The sequence below is a fragment of the Procambarus clarkii genome, chromosome 13 (genome assembly GCF_040958095.1).
Source record: "Procambarus clarkii isolate CNS0578487 chromosome 13, FALCON_Pclarkii_2.0, whole genome shotgun sequence".
NCBI lineage: Eukaryota > Metazoa > Arthropoda > Malacostraca > Decapoda > Cambaridae > Procambarus > Procambarus clarkii.
Genome location: NC_091162.1, coordinates 7,410,476 through 7,434,187, shown reverse-complemented (window position 1 = coordinate 7,434,187; position 23,712 = coordinate 7,410,476). Strand labels below are relative to the sequence as shown.

The window sequence follows — 23,712 nt, the reverse complement described above, 5'->3', positions numbered from 1 at the left end:
CTCCACTAGTGATGAGTGTTCAACCCCGTGTGGGGGAAAAATGTTGAAACAAACGTTAAGGAAAAATGGTTTACATAATTAGAAGTTGAAGAAATGGTTAAGAATGGCATTATCTTTGTTATGGGTTGCACAAGTGTTGAGCAAGAAGAAATGTTAATTTGTTAGGAGTATGTGTCCAAGGCGCTATTACTTCTCAGTGAATACTCAGACAGCGGCAAAGTTAAGAATGAAAACTCGTCATGGAAGGAAATAAGAGGGAATAATTACATTTAGGTTACAGTCCCCCCATGGTGGTGTTAATAGTTTCTTTGGCAATGCAACACATTCTTGAAAGACGTCATACTTTGTAACATTAGAAAACAATGATTTCATATATGATCTCTTATTATACTTTAACGTGCACTGGTTATTTCTTCTCACCTTTTGAGGAGAGGATTAATTCATTAGATCTCCGCCTCTCATTAATCTAATCGCCGAAACTGCATTTATCTCTGTTGTTTAGTCTACCTTTACCAAAACAAGAAACTCCGGACGGGAGACATCTCCCGATGAAATTGCTTATGTAATAATCTAAGATGAGGTCTGATAAAGACCTTTTGTGCCCTCTGTAATGCTTTTGCGCTACCGCTCACAGGATGAGTATGGGATGCACAATAAACTAGCCGCCTTCGGCGGCAACAATCAATCAAAAATCAATCCCGTCACGCAGGGTGCAGTCGCACCTCCACACCCACCAAACACACACATCAAAACTACGACGTTGGTACAACGTTCGAACAAGTTTTAACACCACCTAACCAGTTATAACAATCAATATATCAAGTTGTAACAACGTTCTAATACGTCATAAACACGTTTAACCAAGATGTAACAACTTTATTACAAGTTGTAACAAGCGAAAAATAGAGACAGTTTTGGTTTGTGTTTCCAGGGCAGATCTCCAGTATCATCTATTGATACTGGTAATGGCTCAAAAGGGCCACCACTTACGGGCTATTCATGCCCGTGCCACCTTTTGGGTGGCTTAATCTTTATCAATATTGGAGATGGTGGGCTTTAGCTACAACCGTTCTGCACTTCTGACCAACAAACAAACCAATGTTATGACCCAGGAAAAGCGTCAAAGTGCTCAACAAAGACACCATAAATTTCAGTGAGAGCTTGCGAAGAGTTTATGTCGCATTCCTGTACAGTAGTGATGATATTTCAAAAAGATGAAGCTAGTCACTGGTATATATGTAGCCTTAACCACATACGGCCACCATTTTCTGAACTTTCCATTAGTTCTAGCTGACCAATGTAAGCTTAGTGGAACTGAAAACTAGTAGCGTCTACTGTTAACCACTGACTGATCCAACATTTGTGAAATTCAAATATGTGCAGGGTCAGGTTGGACGAAAGCAATATTAATAATTGTCGGTAACGCTGTTAGAGAGCCCATGCTGATTGACCTCGCCGAGTTTGCATTGAAAATATACAGCTTACACAGAAAAGTACTGGTTGAACGGGTATTTTCGATACTGTATAAACTAAACTGAGAAATCAAAGGGGACTAGACCTTTTGACATGACTCTTGAGAACCAGAACGTATACATCAAAAAGAAAAAAGGATGTGTTGCTCATTATTTCAACCACTTTATGTCTTTGCTAAAAAAATGATTCTGCAATATATGTTTTTATTTATATATACAAGAGTTCTTATATTCTCAGAAAGTCACTAGCAAGCATAGCGTTTCGGGCAGGTCGTTAATCTTAATTTAGCCTTGAATATGACCTGACAAACCGTTTAACAACCAGGTACCCATTCACTGCTGGGTGAACAGAGACCTAAAGTTAATGATAGGCGCATGGTTAATCCTCCCCCGGCCAGGATACAAACCCAGGCCAAATCCCTCGCGAAGCGCGGGGAGAGTGTTTTACCGCTGCGCCACAGGGCCTGCACATCCAAGAATGAATTTGTAGATGCAGAAGAATTTAACAATAATAATAATGATAAACATTGTTCAACTGTGAAGTCGTCGAGGGACTCCACAGCCGTAATTGTGTTTCATGGTGAGAATATTGGTAAGTTAGGAGGCCTAGTCGACGACCGGGCCGCGGGGACGCTAAGCCCCGGAAGCACCTCAAGGTAACCACCTCAAGGTAAGTTATCCTATTACCGCATTTTTTTGTATTAAATGCACGCAATATCTGTCCAAAACCAAGGGTCGACTTGCCGCAGAGTGTAACATGTGAACCATTACCACTGAGAGATAAACAAGTGGCACGCTGGCCCTAATACACATTGTGCATCATCACCAGAAAAAGGAGGGAGGCAGGGTTCAGGCAAGCTGGGAGGCTGTGGGTGGGAACACGGCAGGCTAGGTGGCCTGTGGTGTGGCAGCCCATGTGCCTGCCCATATGGGCTTGGTGGGTGGGCAGGCAGGTGGGTTGGTGGCACATGGGCTTGGTGGGTGGGCAGGCAGGTGGGTGGATGGCACATGGGCTTAATGGGTGGGTGGCACATGGGCTTGGTGGGTGGGCAGGCAGGTGGGTGGGCAAGCAGGTGGATGGGTGGGTGGCACGTGGGCTTGGTGGGTGGGCAAACAGGTGGGTGGGTGTCACATGGGCTTGGTGGGTGGGCAAGCAGGTGGGTGGATGGCACATGGGCTTGATGGGTGGGTTGCGCATGGGCTTGGTGGGTGGGCAGGCAGGTGGGTGGGTGGGCAAGCGGGTGGGTGGCACATGGGCTTGGTGGGTGGTCAAGCAGGTGGGTGGGTGGCACATGGGCTTGGTGGGTGGGCAAGCAGGTGGGTGGGTGTCACATGGGCTTGGTGGGTGAGTAAGCAGGTGGGTGGGTGGCACATGGGCTTGGTGGGTGGGCAAGCAGGTGGGTAGGTGGCACATGGGCTTGATGGGTGGGCAAGCAGGTGGGTGGGTGGGTGGGTGGGTGGGTGGCACATGGTCTTGGTGGATGGGCAAGCAGGTGCGTGGGTGATGGCACATGGGCGTGGTGGGTGGGCAGGCAGGTGGGTGGGTGGCACATGGGCTTGGTGGGTGGACAGGCAGGTGGGTGGGTGGCACATGGGCTTGATGGGTGGGCAGGCAGGTGAGTGGGTGGCACATGGGCTTGGTGGGTGGACAAGGTGGGTGGGTGGGCAGGCAGGTGGGTGGGTGGCACATGGGCTTGGTGGGTGGGCAGGCAGGTGGGTGGGTGGCACATGGGCTTGATGGGTGGGCAGGCAGGTGGGTGGGTGGCACATGGGCTTGATGGGTGGGCAGGCAGGTGGGTGGGTGGCACATGGGCTTGATGGGTGGGTGGCACATTGGCTTGGTGGGTGGGCAGGCAGATGGGTGGGTGGGTGGCACATGGGCTTGATGGGTAGGTGGGCAAGCAGATGGGTGGGTGGCACATGGGCTTGGTGGGTGGGCAGGCAGGTGGGTGGGTGGCACATGGGCTTGGTGGGTGGGCAGGCAGGTGGGTGGGTGGATGGCACATGGGCTTGGTGGGTGGGCAGGCAGGTGGGTGGGTGGGCAAGCAGATGGGTGGGTGGCACATGGGCTTGATGGGTGGGCAAGCAGGTGGGTGGCACATGGGCTTGGTGGGTGGGCGGGCAGGCAGATGGGTGGGTGGATGGCACATGGGATTGGTGGGTGAGCAGGCAGGTCAGGTGGGTGAGTGGGTGGGCAGGCAGGTGGGTGGGTGGATGGCACATGGGATTGGTGGGTGAGCAGGCAGGTCAGGCGGGTGAGTGGGTGGGCAGGCAGGTCAGGTGGGTGAGTGGGTGGGCAGGCAGGTCAGGTGGGTGAGTGGGTGGGCAGGCAGGTGGGTGGGTGGGTGGATGGCACATGGGATTGGTGGGTGAGCAGGCAGGTCAGGTGGGTGAGTGGGTGGGTGGGTGGGTGGGTGGGCAGGCAGGTGGGTGGGTGGATGGCACATGGGATTGGTGGGTGAGCAGGCAGGTCAGGTGGGTGAGTGGGTGGGCAGGCAGGTCAGGTGGGTGAGTGGGTGGGCAGGCAGGTGAGTGGGGTGGGTGGATGGCACATGGGATTGGTGGGTGAGCAAGCAGGTGGGTGGCACATGGGCTTGGTGGGTGGGTGGCACATGGGCTTGGTGAGTGGGCGGGCAGGCAGATGGGTGGGTGGATGGCACATGGGATTGGTGGGTGAGCAGGCAGGTGAGTGGGGTGGGTGGATGGCACATGGGATTGGTGGGTGAGCAGGCAGGTCAGGTGGGTGAGTGGGTGGGCAGGCAGGTGGGTGGGTGGATGGCACATGGGATTGGTAGGTGGGCGTGGGGAGGAGTGAATTGTGTACAGGTCTACTAGTGTGGTGGTCGTCTCTCTGACCCTCTGGGTCGTGGCGCAGTTGTTTAATCATTATATATCTTTTTCTTTTTGCCGCGGAGAGCTAGTTACGAATATTAAAAACCACACCATACGATTTGAAAAGTAATTGGTTGGCTATTTATTCATTTAAATATTTACAAAAAAATAAAATGGGGGGTTTAACACGAGGCGCATATTATGGTGTCATCGTGCAGGGAGTGAGTGAGTTGTCATCACTTGTGGTAAGGGTTAGGAGGGAGGTATGGGTCGGGTTGCCACATGGGACTACAAGTAGCCAATTGGGCTACTTTGGAAAGCCCAGCGCTCCCAAATTTTTAATTTAGCTACTTGCTACTTTTTACGCTAATTTAAAAAGCAAGTTGGACTAATTTGGGCTATTAATGTTGACAAAACTCATTGATGATTATTTATGTTTTTATAATGTGATGTGTACGAATCACAGGGGAGACATGGTAACTACTTACAAAATTCTCAGGGGAATTGACAGGGTGGACAAAGACAAACTCTTCAGCTCAGGAGGAACACGAACAAGGGGACACAGGTGGAAACTTAGTACCCAGATGAGCCACAGAGACGTTAGAAAGAATTTTTAAGTGTCAGATTAGTTAATAAATGGAATGCATTAGGAAGTGATGTGGTGGAGGCTGACTCCATACACATTTTCAAATATAGGTATGATAAGAGCCCAGTAGGCTCAGGAACCTGTACACCAATTGATTGACAGTTGAGAGGCGGGACCAAAGAGCCAAAGCTCAACCCCCGCAAGCACAACTAGGTGAGTACAGCCACGTCCAACAGCCTGACTGATTAGACCACTTACCACAGGAGGCCTGGTCAGAGACCGGCCCCCTGGGGACGTTGATCCTAGGAACCTTTGGAAGAAAAAGTAACCGCACGGCAAGGTAATCCTCCCCAGGGGCCATAGATTTCCCGACCTTGTCATTAATACTTCATCTCAAAAGCTACAGCAGGTTCCACAGATCTTCATTAAGGGAAGAAAGTTATCTAGAAATTTATAAATTGATAAATGATAGGAAAGATCCCTTAGTTAATACCTTTGTCAGGAAAGCGATGGTTGGTAAGGAGCGGTAGTGTAAAGTGGCTGTTAGATCAGTGGCGTGATCGATCTCCCGTCACGCAGGGTGCAGTTGCACCTCCACAGATCTCCAGTATCATCTATTTGATACTGGCGATGGCTCAAAAGGGTCACCACTTACGGGCTATTGGAAAATGGCCGAGCGTACCAAATTACATGCTCTTACCCGTTAGAAAAGTGCTGTTATAATAATCAGGTATTCATCAAACTGTACTAAATCTGTTGTGTGATCTACATTATTATGAGTAGAAGGTTACTGTAGAAGGTTACTAGGAGCAGGCAAGAAGCATCACTTGTACACAAAGTAGCATACTGTACACCACTAAGATCTTACCATTATTCTACAGGTATAGGCAAATCGTCCACCAGTCTCACCTGAATGAAAGAAAACACAAATAAAATATAAAGAAAGCTAAATCTTACCCCATAAGTCTTACATGTGAGTTACAGGCTTGTCAAGAGCCATACTGGTTTTACTCACACACTTACAGTCTTACAGAGGCAGGTCAGGTCACACGGAACTGAAGGATAATTCACCTTTATCTAGGTGGCAGTAGGGGGGGGGGTGAGAGAACGGTGACCTTGCTGCTTTAAGCATTCCAAGATAAACTTATAGAAGGTTGTGTGGCAATTGACTGAACGTAAATATACAAATTTGGGAAGGTTTGCGGGAGGCATCAAACTGAAGTAGACGAATGAAAACAAAATGGCCACCTCAATGACACTAATCTGCCAACATGTGAGACAAATTTCAAGGGATTTGCTGAGTTAGAGATAATAAATGTAGGTCTTATGGTCAGGTTAGTAAAAACTGAGCATGTGCTAAATAGTTATGAAGGAAAACTTGCATTTTGAAAGAAGCATTTCTCAACAGCAAGAGAATATTAACAGCTTAACAATCAAGATAAAGGGGGCAGGAGTTGCATATCAAATAACTTGATAAAGATAATGAGATATGGAAATTAAAGGGGGGGGGTTGAATTTGAAGAAATCAACAGGGAAAATAGATATGTTGAGGAACTCGGACAATCTCTACAGGCTATTCTAGGCTAGAAAACAATATGGGTTAGGTAAAGACAGCCTTAGGGACATTTCATGAAGAGGTCAAGTAGAGGAAATTATTCAGGGATTACTGAAGTATAAAGCGGAAATGAAAGAAACATATGCACAGGTATCAAAAGAAAAAGAAACAATCAGAGAATTATGTTTGGGAGTCAAAAATAGGAATGTGGAACAAGAATTAAATATTAGGCAAGCAATTAGGAAGGAATGTGTCACAAGCAGTAAATTAGTACAAAACACTGTAGATACAAGTCCAAGATAATTTTTGGGTGCCTGGAAAAAGTAGTTTACATCTAGGATAGACAGAGCAGCAGCAGAGATTACAATCATTGATAAAATAGTAGGTAAATAAGTGGTACAGTAAGTAAAATAATAGTAAAAAATAAAAGGACAAGGCCTCACATCAAAGAAAAATGTCAGTGATTTTAGTAGGCTAGGAAAATATGAAAGACAAGAATCACCACTTAAAGGGTGACATTTAATGGAGTGAAAGACATGACAGAAATGCTTAGGAATGTCAGGAAATGATGAGGATGGAACTCTTCGGTCATTAAGATGAGACCTCTCAAAGGAAGACAGAGAAAAGCTAAAATTAAACCTCAATGGAATGAAATTTCTAAATGAGAGTGGAAATGAAGAAGAAATTTTTTTGTACAAGGTGATAGGGCCTGGAAAGCTTGTGAAATGGTATATAAAAACAAACAAATACAATTACTAAAGGAAGGGGGAGTAAAAGACAAAGGGAGAGGGAACATGTTCGTAAAAACTGCATATACCAACATAAATGGAGTGAGATAAAAAATATTGGAGCTAAACCAATACTGTATACTGTAATTCAGCTCAAGGTCCTAGATATTGTCGCACTAGCAGAGACAAAATGTGAAGAAAATACTTTAGGTGAGATCATACTGTATTCCCAATGGGCTACTCAATTTGCAGACGTGACAGAAAATCTAGGCAAGGGGGAGGAGTGGCTGTGCTAGTGAAAGAACACCTGAATGTAAGGGAGTTTATAATTGACAATCCACGAGAAGCTGACATAATGGCACTGCAAGTTTGGAATCAGGATGATAAAACTGATAATTGTAAATATGTACCTACAGCCCACCAGCAAGCAACACATTGACAAAGGAATAACTAGATGACAAATGTGAGGGCCTCATAATGGTCATGAGAGATTATAGCAAGAGCACATAAAGATAAATCACGATTGTTGGTTCTGGGGGACTTCAACTTGAAAACAATAGACTGAGAGGCCTGCGAAACAAGATAAAAAAAAACATTTGGACAGGCAGATTTGTAAACCTCATCCTGGAGACATTTATGTATCAAGACATTTAGTTCCTTTCACAAATAGTGGGATAGACGGTTAGAACAAGTTAGGTGAGGTGGTGGTGCAGGCCAAAACTGTCAGTATAGTTTCAAAGCATTATATGACAAAGAGTGCTGGGAAAAAGGGATATCACGAGCGTAGCTCTCATCCTGTAACTATACTTAGGTAATTACATTAAGCAGGCCACGAGGATAAAGGAAGAGGATGCTTTGTCAATACTGGATGTAATATTCACCAGGAAAGATGATTATATATTTGACATTCAGTACTGTACCTTCCTCCCTTGGAAAAGAGTGACCATGCCCTGTTGGAAATTAAATATGCAATGAGATATAATCTAGAAGAGAATGGCAAAATTGAAATAGTTGATAAATTTTATTTCAAGAGAGGACACTATGGGGAACTTAGTAAATTCTTTAATGAATATAATTGGAAAGACTTGTTGCTAGGCAAGGAAGCAAATGAGATGTATGCCAAATTCTGTGAAATATACAATAAATGTACAAAAAACCAGCGTTGAATGTAATGAAACGCCATTTTCTGGGTGAGTCCCGGAGGCTCCCCGGAGCTATCCCAGGCTGATATGCTAATGTCAGACTTTGGCATCAGTCATGTGTATGGAGTTCTTAGGCCTACCAGGGACCACGGCCAGAACCGGGCCCCCTCAGAGAGGCAAGGGGAGCAATGGCCTATAGAAGCCCCCGTGTAGTTGGAAGCATTCTATGTCTGCCATCGACCGGAACAGGCACCCAGAAAGGTAAGCGCCCCAAAACAAACCCCTATTCTGGTTAAAATTGCTACCTAAAACCGAACTAGTGGATAGAACTCCCCAACCGAAAACAAGCAAAGTAGTGTGACGTCACACACTGCCGCGCCGCTGTCTGCGCAGCTCCCCCCTCCCCGGGAGGGGGAAGGGGGAGCCCCAGACCCCCCGCGCCGGCTACCCACACCTCAGTTCTTGAGGCTGGATGTCAAAAACGCGAAAAACCGCCGACCGGAGGGAGGGAGGGATGCCGGGGAGCCTCCGGGACTCACCCAGAAAATGGCGTTTCATTACATTCAACGCTGGTTTTCTGGGGCGAGCCCCGTCGGCTCCCCGGAGCTAACTACCCACAGACAGAAAAAGAGGGACTTACCCGGGAGGCGGTCGTCGCTCACCCCTCAACTCGAAGCCGAGACAACTGGCTGCAACCGCCGACCCAAAGCAACACAGGCCCGACGAGGCCCAGGGACATTCACAAGGTAACGAGCAGCCAGGACCCTGTTCAACCGCCAAAATCCCCGCGCCCGAATATCAGACCAAGACATATTCCCAAAGACGGCAGCAAGAGCCGCGAACTTACGAACGTCATGGGCACGGGGATAGACCGCAGGCTGGCTGGACCTAATAACCGTGCGGACGACCTGAGACCCGAACCCGCGAACAGGGAAGAAGGGAAACCGGATCAACCCACAGCGCGTCCCCGGACACAGAAGCTGTGGCGCGCAAATAACGGCGAAGCGCCGCAACCGGACACAAAACATGATGCACCCCCGGCCTGACCAACCAAGCATCAACCACCCATGGACCCCTCCGGAACGCAGCAGTCTCATTCTTCGCCAGAAAAGAAGGAGACGGCTGCAAACGAACAAAACTATCACCACGACCAAAAGAGCAGAAAGGGGAAGGACGAGGAGGTGCGGACTGAACCAGGATCGAAGCGACCCCCACCCCCAAGTCCGGGTCTCGAAAAGCAAAGCGGGGCAGCCCCGGGGCATCCGGGGAAGCAACCAACCGAGCGCGTTGCAACAGACGAAACCTAGACTGCAACGCACGTGCCGCCCGTACCCGAATAGAATCATCAGAGGATTGGGTAAATTGAGTCACAAGCAAGCAGCAACACTCACAGGACTCAGGGTCGAAAGTATCACCGACCCAACAGGCAGCGTGGCAGAGGCAAAAACAATGAGGGTCACCCTGAGACAAGGGGACCGAGCAACCCTCAAACTCGCACACAGCGAGTGGGGACTCCGGGGTCACATCCATCGGACCCACGCGCCCCCTAGGGGATTCCCAGGGTCCTGAGCGTTTACTTTAAGAGGACTCGCGCTCAGGTAGTCCCAGGCAGGGTGCTGCAAACCGGCGCCCAAAACTACCAAGCAAACTTCTAAAGCTGAACCCCAGGGACGTGTACACTCACGGGGACCTAGCAGGGGGCGCCACCGAGGAGAACAGTGGAAGGGCAAAAACAAACTGAATAAAATGACAGAACCCCCCACCAGGCAAAAACAAAAAGAAAAACAAAACCCCGCAATAGGACAGCGAACCCCAAGGAACAGAGCCGGCCGCGATGTCGGGAAATACAAGCTGAGCAGCACCCTGCGCCCCTACCAGTGCAAACTGCCTCTTACCTGCCGGTAACAAGGGAGAACAGAACACCCAAGAGCCCAACAGGCGGCCGAAAAACCGAAAGGTAAAACGGACCAGCAGAGGCAGACCCCGAGGAGCCTGTGGAAGGTGGCCCCAAGCCCCAAGGGCAGTACTTACAGGGCACCTAGGGAAGGCAGCCCTAGGCGCATGCAGCCCGAGTACTGAAGATAACTCCTGGCTCTCGCACCCACAAAACTAACACCACACGCAAAGCACAGTGCAGTAGCGACACCGGAGCCAGAGCACACGACCATCGCCTATAGCATCAGCCTCAAGAACTGAGGTGTGGGTAGCCGGCGCGGGGGGTCTGGGGCTCCCCCTTCCCCCTCCCGGGGAGGGGGGAGCTGCGCAGACAGCGGCGCGGAAGTGTGTGACGTCACACTAGTTTGCTTGTTTTCGGTTGGGGAGTTCTATCCACTAGTTCGGTTTTAGGTAGCAATTTTAACCAGAATAGGGGTTTGTTTTGGGGCGCTTACCTTTCTGGGTGCCTGTTCCGGTCGATGGCAGACATAGAATGCTTCCAACTACACGGGGGCTTCTATAGGCCATTGCTCCCCTTGCCTCTCTGAGGGGGCCCGGTTCTGGCCGTGGTCCCTGGTAGGCCTAAGAACTCCATACACATGACTGATGCCAAAGTCTGACATTAGCATATCAGCCTGGGATAGCTCCGGGGAGCCGACAGGGCTCCCCCCAGAAAATATACATATACCAAAACAGAGATGCAGGACTGGTTCAACAAAAATTGTGAGACGGCCAGAGAGGATAAGACAAGAAAATGGGTTCAATATCGGAAGAGGGCCTAACTCTTAAACAAACCAGCACCACAAACAAGCAAGAAATAAATACACAGCAATGAGGAGAGAGGTAGAAAGGGACTTTGAGAAAGGGATAGCAGACAAATGTAAGACAGATCCAAGCCTTTTCTATAAATTCATTAAAAGCAAGCTGCATGTACAGGATAAAATCCTAAAATTGAGAATGGGGAACAGGTTCACAGAGAAAAAAGAAGAAATGTGTGAAACACTAAATGAACAGTTCCAAAGTGTGTTTGTGTAAAATGAGGTTTTCAGAAAACCAGACATCAATTCCAATTCCAGTTCCAGAAAACATCATAGAGAACATAGAGGTGTCTAGAGACAAAATGGAAAATTTACTCAAAAGGACTAGGAAGAAATAAAGCTGTTGGACCTAATGAAGTTTCACCTTGGGTGCTGAGAGAATGTGCACCTGAGCTAAGCATTCCACTTCAACTGATATTCCAAACATCTTTGTCAAAAGAAATCTTAGCAAATATTTGGAAAAAGGTAAACATAGTTCCAATCGACAAAAATGGTAGCAGAGAAGACCCTCTAAATAATACTCATATTGTTAACAAGTGTGGTAGTCAAAACACTAGATAAAATAGTTAAAAGCCAAATGGGTTGAATACCTAGAGAGTAATGACAGACTAACAGATAGACTATGTTTTTTGAACAGAAAGATCCTGAGTAACAAATCTGCTTAAGTTTTAATGATAGAACATAGAACCAGATCTAGAGGTGGTTCTGGATAGTAGAATGTCACCAGAGGAACACTAAAGGACACTGTGCAGGGAGCATATGCTGCACTTTCCAACTTCAGAACTGCTTTCAGTTACATGGATGGTGAAACACTAAAACTGTTCATGCCTTTTGTGAGACCAAAATTGGAATACACAGCAGCTGTATCGTGCCCATATCTCAAGGAGCAACTGGAAAAGGAACAGAGGCATGCTACAAAATAGTTCCGTAACTGAAAAACAAGTTAAGAAGAGAAGCTAGAACCATTAACTATGCCAAGCAAGAAGAAAAAGCAGTGGTATGTCACCACTTGACATACCACTTTTGACTGGGAATTAATTAGGAATTATTTGTCAATAAACGGGAATTGACCAAATTGACAAAGAGGAATTCCTGAAAGTGGCAACCTCAAAAACAAGAGGTCATAGAGTCAAGCTAAGGAAACAAAGGTGCCCAAAAATATTAGAAAGTTTTATTTTGTAAACAGAGTGATTGACAGCTGGAACAAATTAAGTGAGGTGGTGGTGGATGCCAAAACCATCAGTAGTTTCAGTGTTATATGACAAAGAGGAAGAGAGGACACCACAAGCGTAGCTCTCGTACTGTAACTAGTACACTTAAGTAATTACCCATACTGTACTGTAAACAATAACATGTTGAACAAGGTTCCACACATGCCACACTTCTTTCTTTAACAGTTTATATCCATACAATGTACCAGTGCAAATATACTACAGTTGTATTCTGATTCAATGCACTGCTATTCTGTTTGATCCAATTCTATAATGTAAAATAATTGAAGAACTACAATACATTATTTGATTACAAGAAATCAAATTCTATTCTACAGTACTTTAAATATTTAATGTTTTCAAAACAGCACAATAATAAAAATTAGTACAATACCAACTGTGAGAATAAAAGATTTCAAACGCAAGAACATAAAAATTAGATGAGACTGCAGGAGACCTATTAGACCCTGCAAGGCAGCCACTATTTAGGTCCAAGTCTGTCTAACCCATGACTATGGGGTAATTTTTTCCATAAATGTACAAACCCTTTCCCAAACCAGTAAGTTGCCAAGGTCTTGCCATAATGTAAACTTAACCACTGTATATCCATTGTTACACATTCAAATTTGTGTTAAAATATTTAGCAACCTTGTTATAAACTAAATTTTCTTAATTTATACATAAGGTGTAACAAGAGAGCAGTACATAGTACATGAACATCATAACAGCATGAACAGGCCACGTGGAGGATGAACAAACCACGGGCGCCAGTCAGGCGGCGGCAGACAATGTAAAAGTTACACCTCTGTACAAGTTAGCCATAGAGTCAGGTCAACGGTCATCGAATCACAAAGAGGTCAGAGTTGTTGCCGCCATGAAAATCTTCAGGGATTAACCCCTAAACACCAAAGGTAGAACCCTCATGTTCAGCTGAGGAGCAACAGATCAGTTGAGAGTCAGTTGAGTGGGCGCAGCCCAGTAGGAAGGTGTGTGTGAACTCGGGGAAGGAACATCATCTCCCGGAAACGGTGGAACAACATACGAGTAAGTACGGCTCTCTTGTACTAAAGCACCTCATTCAGTACCCTTGGCCTCTAGTAGGGAATATAGTTAGGGAGTGTCTTATTTAATTAATTCAATAAAGTCATATATTAAGTGTTATTAAATGTGTATTAATGGTTCCTTGTCATTTGTGATATTGGGCCTACCGTCCCCTTTGCCCTAGTGACCTAGTGTTCTTAATTATCCAGTACTCCTCCCCCCGTTCGTCTTCCGTGTTGAGGTGTTAGTATTGGGTGTGTCCCGCTTTATTCTTGTGTACACCATAGTTCCCAAGTGGTCAGGATTATTCGAGTGTCAGGCCAGGATCCTTGTACCGTTCAATTGTTCCCTACACCTGTCCTGGTAGGTTATTCCATCTGCAAGACCTACGAATCTCACTCCGGTCCCCTGTCCGGTAACTCAGGGTGGTGGCAGCGTCACTCGGTAACTCATACGATAGGCTGTGACTACGATTACCTCTATCTTTCTGTCTCACTCTCCCTCACTAGTGTCTCACTCTCCCTCGCCCTCACTCGCTCTCGTTCTCCCTCCCTTGCTCTCGTTCTCGCTCTCTCCTCTCTCTCTCCTCTCGCTCTGCCTCCCTCTTCCTCTCTCTCTCTCTCCTTCCTCTGTGTACTGGTTTACGTCTTCGTATGACGGCCCGAGTGTTAACATCTTACATGATCGGTAGAGCATCTGTTATTACCATAGAAAGAGCGGAGATTGCACGGTTAGCTCAGTGGTAGTAGCGGAGTGCGCGGTCGAGATAGATACAAGGCGAGTTATTACAATCAGGTTTATTACAAAGGGACCTTTGTAATTTATGGAATTTACTTTGTTATCCTTATCTGAATACATTCTAGTCAATTTATGTCCATTCTTTAGTATAGTGACCAAACTGAACTGCATCTTCTACATGGTTCACCTTATAGTTTCCCAGAGTTAAGGACAGGAAGCCTGCTATGCTAATTGAAGTTTTCCCCTAGGTCATCTCCTGACCTTCCCCACGATGCAACCAGCAATGTTCCCCTAGGCCATCTCCTGACCTTTCCCCATGATGCAACCTGCAATGTTCCCCTAGGCCATCTCCTGACCTTCCCCACAATGCAACCTGCAATGTTCCCCTAGGCCATCTCCTGACCTTCCCCATGAAGCAACCTGCAATGTTCCCCTAGGCCATCTCCTGACCTTTCCCCACGATGCAACCTGCAATGTTCCCCTAGGCCATCTCCTGACCTTCCCCATGATGCAACCTGCAATGTTTCCCTAGGCCATCTCCTGACCTTTCCCCACGATGCAACCTGCAATGTTCCCCTAGGCCATCTCCTGACCTTTCCCCACGATGCAACCTGCAATGTTCCCCTAGGCTATCTCCTGACCTCCCCCCACGATGCAACCTGCAATGTTCCCCTAGGCCATCTCCTGACCTTTCCCCACGATGCAACCTGCAATGTTCCCCTAGGCTATCTCCTGACCTTTCCCCACGATGCAACCTGCAATGTTTCCCCTAGGCCATCTCCTGACCTCCCCCCACGATGCAACCTGCAATGTTTCCCTAGGCCATCTCCTGACCTTCCCCACGATGCAACCTGCAATGTTTCCCCTAGGTCATCTCCTGACCTTTCCCCACGATGCAACCTGCAATGTTTCCCCTAGGCCATCTCCTGACCTTTCCCCACGATGCAACCTGCAATGTTTCCCCTAGGTCATCTCCTGACCTTCCCCACGATGCAACCTGCAATGTTCCCCTAGGCCATCTCCTGACCTTCCCCACGATGCAACCTGCAATGTTTCCCCTAGGTCATCTCCTGACCTTTTCCCACGATGCAACCTGCAATGTTCCCCTAGGCCATCTCCTGACCTTTCCCCACGATGCAACCTGCAATGTTTCCCCTAGGTCATCTCCTGACCTTTCCCCACGATGCAACCTGCAATGTTTCCCTAGGCCATCTCCTGACCTTCCCCACGATGCAACCTGCAATGTTTTCCCTAGGCCATCTCCTGACCTCCCCCCACGATGCAACCTGCAATGTTTCCCTAGGCCATCTCCTGACCTTCCCCACGATGCAACCTGCAATGTTTCCCCTAGGCCATCTCCTGACCTTTCCCCACGATGCAACCTGCAATGTTTCCCCTCGGTCATCCCCTGACCTTTCCCCACGATGCAACCTGCAATGTTCCCCTAGGCCATCTCCTGACCTTCCCCCACGATGCAACCTGCAATGTTTGCCAAACTTCTCGATGCCTATTTACTGTTTGCTGGAATAAATGTATCAGGTGAAAGGTCCTTATTATTTTGCAATTTTTGACCATTTAAATAAATTTTAAAATTTCATGGCACAGTACAGGTACATATTTAGAGCATTCAATTTTTGTAATGTAATGTACATTTATATCAAATGTAATAAAACTGAATATAATTTGCTGTTTATGCTTATTTGTATTTATGTAGCCTGTCGTCCTAAAGTGAGAATATCTATGGTAACATTTAAGTCAAAAGTACAGTACCAGTATGTTGTGATGGACCACCAGAAAGTTGACTTTTGTATTACTGAATTTGGACAATCCAGAAACTTTTTAACTGCAGCTTAAATATATTTAAGACCTAACCTAACCTCTCCTAGCAATCCTAGGCCTAATATACTACTTTAGGCCTTATGTAGTATGTGTGTGCTATACTAGACCTAAGAACAAAGTCTCCATGGTGTAGTGGTAAGACACTCGCCTGGCGTTCCGCGAGCGCTATGTCATGGGTTCGTATCCTGGCCGGGGAGGATTTACTGGGCGCAATTCCTTAACTGTAGCCTCTGTTTAACGCAACAGTAAAATGTGTACTTGGATGAAAAAACGATTCTTCGCGGCAGGGGATCGTATTCCAGGGACCTGCCCGAAAAGCTACGCGTACTAGTGGCTGTACAAGAATGTAACAACTCTTGTACGTATATATCTCAAAAAAAAAAAAAAAAAAATATTCAAGTTTGGTTATTAGCTTTATTTTTTCTGGATTGTATAAAATTAATAATACAAAAAGTGGTCCATCACTCTCTCCAAGTATACATATTGGTACTTTTGACCGAATAGTTACTGTAAGTACAGTATTATAATTTCATGAGGATGGGGTGATTTCAAATATTTATGACTTGTAACACTTATGGCCTGTTATTTAGTCACGTGACAAGATTAAAAAATGTATATTCTTTGCTTAATTAGATAAAAAAAATTGCAGTCTGTGCAGCAGTTGATTCACTAATGATTTTATTAAATATAATCAAATGCAACCCATAAAATTTAGGAATTTAAAATTGGTAACAGCACAAACAGTCCTACCTCAAGGTACCTCAGTATGCCTAACAAACTTCCAGTTAGTAGGCCTAGGGTTTGGTCTTATGTCATTACTGTACTATCAAACCTGTTTTTTTATTATTTTCAGGCCAAATATATTGTATCATAGTGTATACAAAGAGTAAAGCACTCACTGTTCCTGTAGAAAAAAATATGATATCTCATCAGCTTAAATTGGCTAGCCTTTGTATGGGTTCCCTAAGATCCCATAGGAGGTTCAGTCAAATCTTACCCAGTCATTTTGAAAAAGTTCATTTCATTGGTAAACCATCATGGGTACAAAATGACACATGCTAACATCAAATTTGATTAGTTCACCCATCTTTTACACCCAACTTCCTACAGTCTCCTACATTTACTACAGATAAACACAGTTTATTAAGTGCATAATACTATTTTAAAAACTACAGAACTCATTTTTGGGTGGATTTTAATTGTGTTACTTTGTGTGTGCAGGTTGTCTACAAGGTCTCCTTCAGTTGTGTCGCAGGCTTTGGTTCAGACTCAATCCTGTCTTAGTTTTTGTGATGCATGCCACTTGGCTGGTAGTGTTTCATCTTGTATGTTTCTTCATAGGAGTTATGGTTCCAGGATCAATCACATGTATTTGCATCACAGCAATGGAAGGGTTGTTTCCTTTATCACTGTCCCTATTAGCTCTTCAGACCATAGTACGTATGGTGGTGGTGGGTGTGTTGGCTAGGGACCAGGTGAGGGTGGGTAGAGGTTGGTGGTAGTTGAATTGTAGTCTTATCCAAAGTCTAATTTCTTTTCTAGATCTTCCAATCTCATGACTGGTATTCGGGTGTCTGATGACACAACCCTGACAGACACCGATGGTATCTTAGGTAGTGTTCGGAGTGGTCTGGAGGAGCTGTACCAGCCTGTGGAAAGTGATGCTAGGCAGAGGGATGTATCTTTGGACATGTGTTTGGAAGCATTTATGTTGGCAACGGGTGCAGTGCTCAACAAGAAGACTTGCTTGATGGGACTTGGTAGTTATGTTTGAAGTTTGGATGGCCAAGCTCCTGGGTTTGGGTAGTCAGTTCTTTACAGACTCTTGGAATTACATGGTGTCAGTCCTATGGGGCAACACTGTGGAGGCAATGGAATGATGTGCAACATACTGTCTTAGTCTCTACGTCCATGTTGTCATCCAAGCACTTGACGCTGCTTCAGAAAGGGTTGATATTGAATTGTAGGGGGCTCTCAATGGTGTGGTTTGTTTCATATTATTTTCCTGCCACACGAGGTAACAAGGGCCATTGAAATGTTAATCTTTAGATGTATGTTGCGTGGGAGATATCAGTCAATCAGGCATACCACTCTATTTGGATTGTGGGAGTGGTGGGATTCGAATCCAAAATGTGTATTATAAGGCTTTGGCCAAATTGTTTGTTGTATCTACGAGGGTGTCCGAGTGCTGGGGTGGGATAAGTATGCTGGGGCATTATTATTGTAAGTTAATTGTGAGCTATTTGCTGTGTATGACCGATTATGTTGAGCTTGTTTATGTTTCTTTTGCCCCCCACCTCCTATTATATTCTTGTGTATTTAATGTTTTATGGCAGCTTTGTAAAGTGGATGCCTCATTCAGCTTATCTTGTAAAAGTGTTTATGGTATCCTGCTTCTCTGTGTACCCCCGCTATGGAGGATGCATTACCCCTTTACGATTGGCATGGGGGTGTGGAGAAATGTGAATTTTACGTTTATTGTGCCGAGGCAGCATGAGATTGTACTGTATACCATTCAATCTATGACTTCCCACTAATGCTAGGCTGCATATGTTGGGCATTCAAGATAGTGCTAACGGTGTTTTATGTGATGAGAAGTCTACGTTTCATGTGTTTTACTCTTGTGAACTTAGGGTGGCGTTAGTAATATGGTTGAGCACTTTATCACAGCTCTGTGTTATCCGAGTGTGCATGTGAAGTTGTTGACATGTTTGATGTTACAGGACAGGGTCAGGTTTAGTGCGTGGAGTTTACACTTGTTGCTTTGGGTTAGGATGTGTTTTTTGTTTTCTGTTTTTGACCATTATAGTAATCTCATATGACTCTCCTTACTTTTGATTCATAGTTGACTTTTCTGTGGTATTTTCTTTCTCTGAAAAATTTTTGTATACTGTACTGCAGTGTTTCACAGTTATAAATTTGGGGTTGGATTTATAATTTACGTTACTTTTGTGACCTCTGTGTACATATTCTCTTGCATTCTTGTGACTTGCACTTCAGTACAGTGTATGTCCCTTATAAGTTCTCCCCCCCTCCATGCATTTTTTTATATAGTATGGGTACTGTGACAGCCAGTTGGATTGGTGTGGAGTACGAGCCCTGCGAGGATCCATGTTTGTACATTAATGTTAAGATTGCCTACTTGTAATTACTGCTTGATTTTATATTATTTTTATGGTAGAGTTTGTTGTGCTAGGGTTTTGTCTTTGGTTATCTGTACATGAGGATATAGGTACATTAGTAGTAATGCAGATTTTTATAGTTTACAATATGAAGATGTTAACAATATTAAGAGCTATTTGGACATACACTAATGAAAGAATGTTCCCTATGGGTACCTCTTTCATGCATTGTTTTTGTTATTGTATGGGTACTTTAGACAGTTGGTTAGTGAGGTTCCAGGTCTGTACACCGATTGATTGAATGTATGTAACTATTGTTTGAGCTTAGTTATGCTAAAAGTTTGTCGGTTGTAGGTGAAGATATTTCCTCGCTTTATTGTATGGACATATTGTATTATTCAACCCGTCCTCCTGTTTACATAGTACTTTTTGTAACTACAGTATGTGCACCATAATACAAACATTGACGTAGTAAGTAATTAGATAGTAAAATTTTTTTTTTTTTCACTTTGAGTCCAAAAAAAATGAAGCCAAAAAACAAACTTAAATATTCCTAGGTCTAGTATAGCACACATATGTACTATATTAGGCCTCAGATAATGTGCATTAGGCCTAGGAAGTTTAGGATAACTTGTCTTTGCAACATAAGAAAATTGTTTTTCCGTTTGTCCAAATTCAATACAGTACTTGTACTGTAATACCGCTTTCTACTTTTTAATTGCATTGTACATCGTTATATGTACTGTGGTCCTCATCCTTCCTGTAAGTACAGTACTGTACTATTAAAACAGAAGGATGGGCTGTATTATTGTATTTTAAATAAGAGAAAACAAAAATTACAGTAAACACATTAAAGCACACTAAAAGAGAGTGAAAGGTAAGTGACAGAATGATTAAGAATTTCATCCTAAAGAGTGGAAAATTGAGATGCAAATCTTAAGATTTAAGTACAGTACATGCAACAAACCATCCACATCAACCTCCACTTGCAATAGTTTTACCCACATAGACAACATAACTAAAACACATGTGTGTTGCTGTTAATTATTTTATTTATATATACAAGAGTTCTTACATTCTTGTACAGCCACTAGCACGCATAGCATTTCGGGCAAGACCTTAATCCTATGTTCCCTGGAATACGACCCCACGTGAAATCGATTAACAACCAGGTACCCATTTTACTGTTGAGTTAAATAGAGGCTACAGTTAAGGATTTACACCCCAGTAAATCCTCCCTGGCCAGGATACGAACCCAGAACAAAGCGCTCGCAAAATGCCAGGCGAGTGTGTTAACCACTACACCACGGAGACTGCCAAGTTTACATCTCACACCTCTCTTGTTCAAGTAACACGCACACAGACCTGCCTGGAACACAGCAAGTGTTGTACGCTGCACACAGGGTGAAGACAATGACACAGGGGTGAAGACAATGACACAGGGTGAAGACAATGACACAGGGTGAAGACAATGACACAGGGTGAAGACAATGACACAGGGGTGAAGACAATGACACAGGGGTGAAGACAATGACACAGGGGTGAAGACAATGACACAGTGTGAAGACAATGACACAGGGTGAAGACAATGACACAGGGTGAAGACAATGACACACAGGGTGAAGACAATGACACACAGGGTGAAGACAATGACACAGGGGTGAAGACAGTGACACAGGGGTGAAGACAATGACACAGGGTGAAGACAGTGACACAGGGGTGAAGACAGTGACACAGGGGTGAAGACAGTGACACACAGGGTGAAGACAGTGACACACAGGTCCTGCTGGAGACAGCAGCAGAATACCTGGTCCCGTAACCACAACAATCCTTGAACCTTAACCTCGGTTATGTTTGCTGTTGGAGCTACAAGCTCTCACTCGGAGGTGGAGTGTGAGGTAGAGCTCTCCTCTCACCGTGGTGAGGCAGACCTCTCCCCAGCTCTCCTCTCACCGTGGCAAGGTAGAGCAGTAGTGGGGGCGCCACACTCAGGACCAGTGAGGTGGCCACAAACTGTACACAACAACACAACACAATGACTGAGTGTTGCACCATCTCCCCTTCACCACCTCCTCCCTCACCATCACCACCCTCACCATATATCACCGCCTCGCCACCCTCCTCGCTCTCCAACACACCCTCCCTCATCTCCTCCCACCACAAAATAGCAATATTATGGTATAAAATTGATGTGGAAATCAATACTCACTCTCAGCTGCGGCTCCAGCCCATAGCGATGGATACACACACCAGGCTCGCCAACCCTCCTCACTCATAATGTGTACATGTGTATATAACATTAATCATTGTGTAACTAGCGTCAAAAATTGTTATTTGTTTAGCTAAATGAACTAGAGGGTTCACTAATCCTGAAGCGATTATGTGCCTCTGTAATTCTTTACACCACCGCCCACGGGAAGGGTATGGGGTGCATAATTAAAGAAATTGAATGAATTATCTCGTTCATTATCACTCATCCCACTTATTTTCAATTACAATTACTTACAAATGTAATTGCTAAATATAATTACTGGCGTGATTTTTAAGTCCAAGTGTTTATCTTGCGTGAGTGCTGAGATTGGTATGCATGATTGATAAACATTTAGTGACAGGTTGACTGACAGTTTTTATTTTTGTTTTTTATTTAAGTTTAGGTGTACACAGCAATGTGCTGCTGCTGCTATATGCTATATGAAAGATTGCACAGTGTATATCTAAAACTTGCTATAAGTTTATCAAATATTCCCATCTGACAGGATGGTTAGTCATACATGGAGTCAAGCGAGAAATGACCTGTCTTAATACAATCTCTCCAGTAATTTGACAGCCACGAGAATTGTTCAAAAGAAGGACAATCTACAGTATAATTAATGGCATAGCCGCTGGAACGAGGGAGGAAATTATCAGGAGAAGACGCCAAGCCATTACGACTGTATAGCATTGGGAAGGGGTCAGGATATAAGCATTGGGGGATGGGACGGGGGAAAGGAATGGTGCCCAACTACTTGGTGGACGGTTGGGGATTGAACGCCGACCTGCATGAAGAGAACCGTCGCTCTACAGTCCACCCTAAGTGGTTGGCCTAGCCCCTGGAGCGAAATATATATATGCGTAGATAATATGGAAGAGTCATTTAAGGCAACGGACCTTAGGACTGGTCGAGATATATTTTTATTTGTATTTATTTATATATACAAGAGTTCTTACATTCTTGTAATAATTAAATAATTCAGTGCTTGGCCAGCTGGTATATATGTACAAAAGGATAGATTATATTAGTTGTTATTGTTGTGTTAGCGTCAGCTTTTCTGAACAAAAAATTTCAAGTAGCACGGGCACGGGCTATGGCAATATAAATTATATTGGTGAAATTTATGACTTTTTATGACTTAAAGTACTAACATTGGGTGAGTGGGTAGCACAAGATGCAGTGTGAGTTTGGAGCACAAGCTGGGAAACTATGAGGATGAAATTATGTACTCTTTAAATAATTTTACTCCTGAGTAGAGTATAGGCTGAGCAACTTTGTTTAATTCATTAGGGAGTGATATCTCCATACACTGGGTCCTTTTATTTGCATGGAGTGTTTGCATAGATTCAGTCTTACTCTCGCTACCTGTCATATCATTTTGTAAATATTATCATAAAACAATTACATTTCTTGTAAAATTTGATGTCACAATGAAGTTATGGTTGGCAAGACACAGGAGCAACGAACTAACCTTGGGACAGGAACTCACCTGGCATATAAAGTCCTCCATGACGCACTGGCTGCAGTGCCTATTGCTGCTTACTATAACCATAGCTGTTTTATCAGTTTGTTATCAATAAATGCGAAAGATAAGCCGCGTGACGTGATAGCAAGAAATTCAAGCTAAGTCCTCCTTGTTATCTCAATAAAAAAAACTGAAATTGCTCTAAAATGATAAGCTCTCAAGCATTTAGTATTTTTAATTTGTATTATTGTAAGTACAGTACAGGGTTTATTATGGACCCCCAAATATTTATATTATGAATGATTGAGTAAGGTTAATATAGTGACAAATAATGAATTAATGGACCACAATGGTTTTATTAGTGAATTATGTATAATGATGTTCAGATATTTATCTATTAACCACTTGCAGGCGATGAGTCACAATAACGTGGCTGAAGTATGTTGACCAGACCACACACTAGAAGGTGAAGGGACGACGACGTTTCGGTCCGTCCTGGACCATTCTCAAGTCGACCATTCTCCGTAAAGGACTTTAGACCTCCTGGCCTATTGTACCACCAACTGTGTAACTATTTTATTGACTCAGGTGTTCTGGGCGACATCCTAACAATTTACCCAAAATTTGCTTGTCCATTTTAAAGAATGAAGAACAATTTCTATTTATATTCTAAGCTGTATCACTTATGAACCCATCCCTGCCCTTGTGTGGCAGTGCACAATAGAAAGTTGTTTTCACATATCCACACATTAAAACATTGATTGTAACCATGATATATATGTGCTTCAGCCTACAGTTTAGACCTATTGTCTTATGTATGACCCTCTGTCCTGCGTGACAGTGAATACTAGCATTATCCTCAATTTAATAAGACTATCAAAATCCTCAGATTAGGCAAAATTGTAATTAATTTTGTCAATAAAGATGTTAATAATAATAAACCATTCTCACACTCGACTTAAGAAGAGTCCAGGAGG

The 23,712-nt window shown here is 44.5% G+C and overlaps 1 protein-coding gene across 13 annotated transcripts in view; it reads right to left on the bottom strand.

Annotated features, from left to right (window-relative positions):
- Positions 1-22,813, bottom strand: part of LOC138364236 (tax1-binding protein 1 homolog) — a 57,330-nt gene extending 34,517 nt beyond the window's left edge. For 2 of the 13 annotated variants that reach the window (XM_069323576.1, XM_069323579.1), the window contains exon 1: positions 21,229-21,296. Coding sequence is in view for 10 of the 13 variants with exons in the window: in XM_069323567.1 (XP_069179668.1) it covers positions 20,973-21,167 (195 nt within the window). In the remaining 3 variants the exon portion in view is untranslated. Of the gene's footprint in view, positions 1-5,758; positions 5,800-8,093; positions 8,124-20,862; positions 21,183-21,228; positions 21,320-22,759 lie in introns of those variants that run through there. The other 11 variants (XM_069323567.1, XM_069323568.1, XM_069323569.1 and 8 more) reach the window with 10 other exon arrangements.
- Between the last annotated feature and the right edge of the window lie 899 nt (positions 22,814-23,712).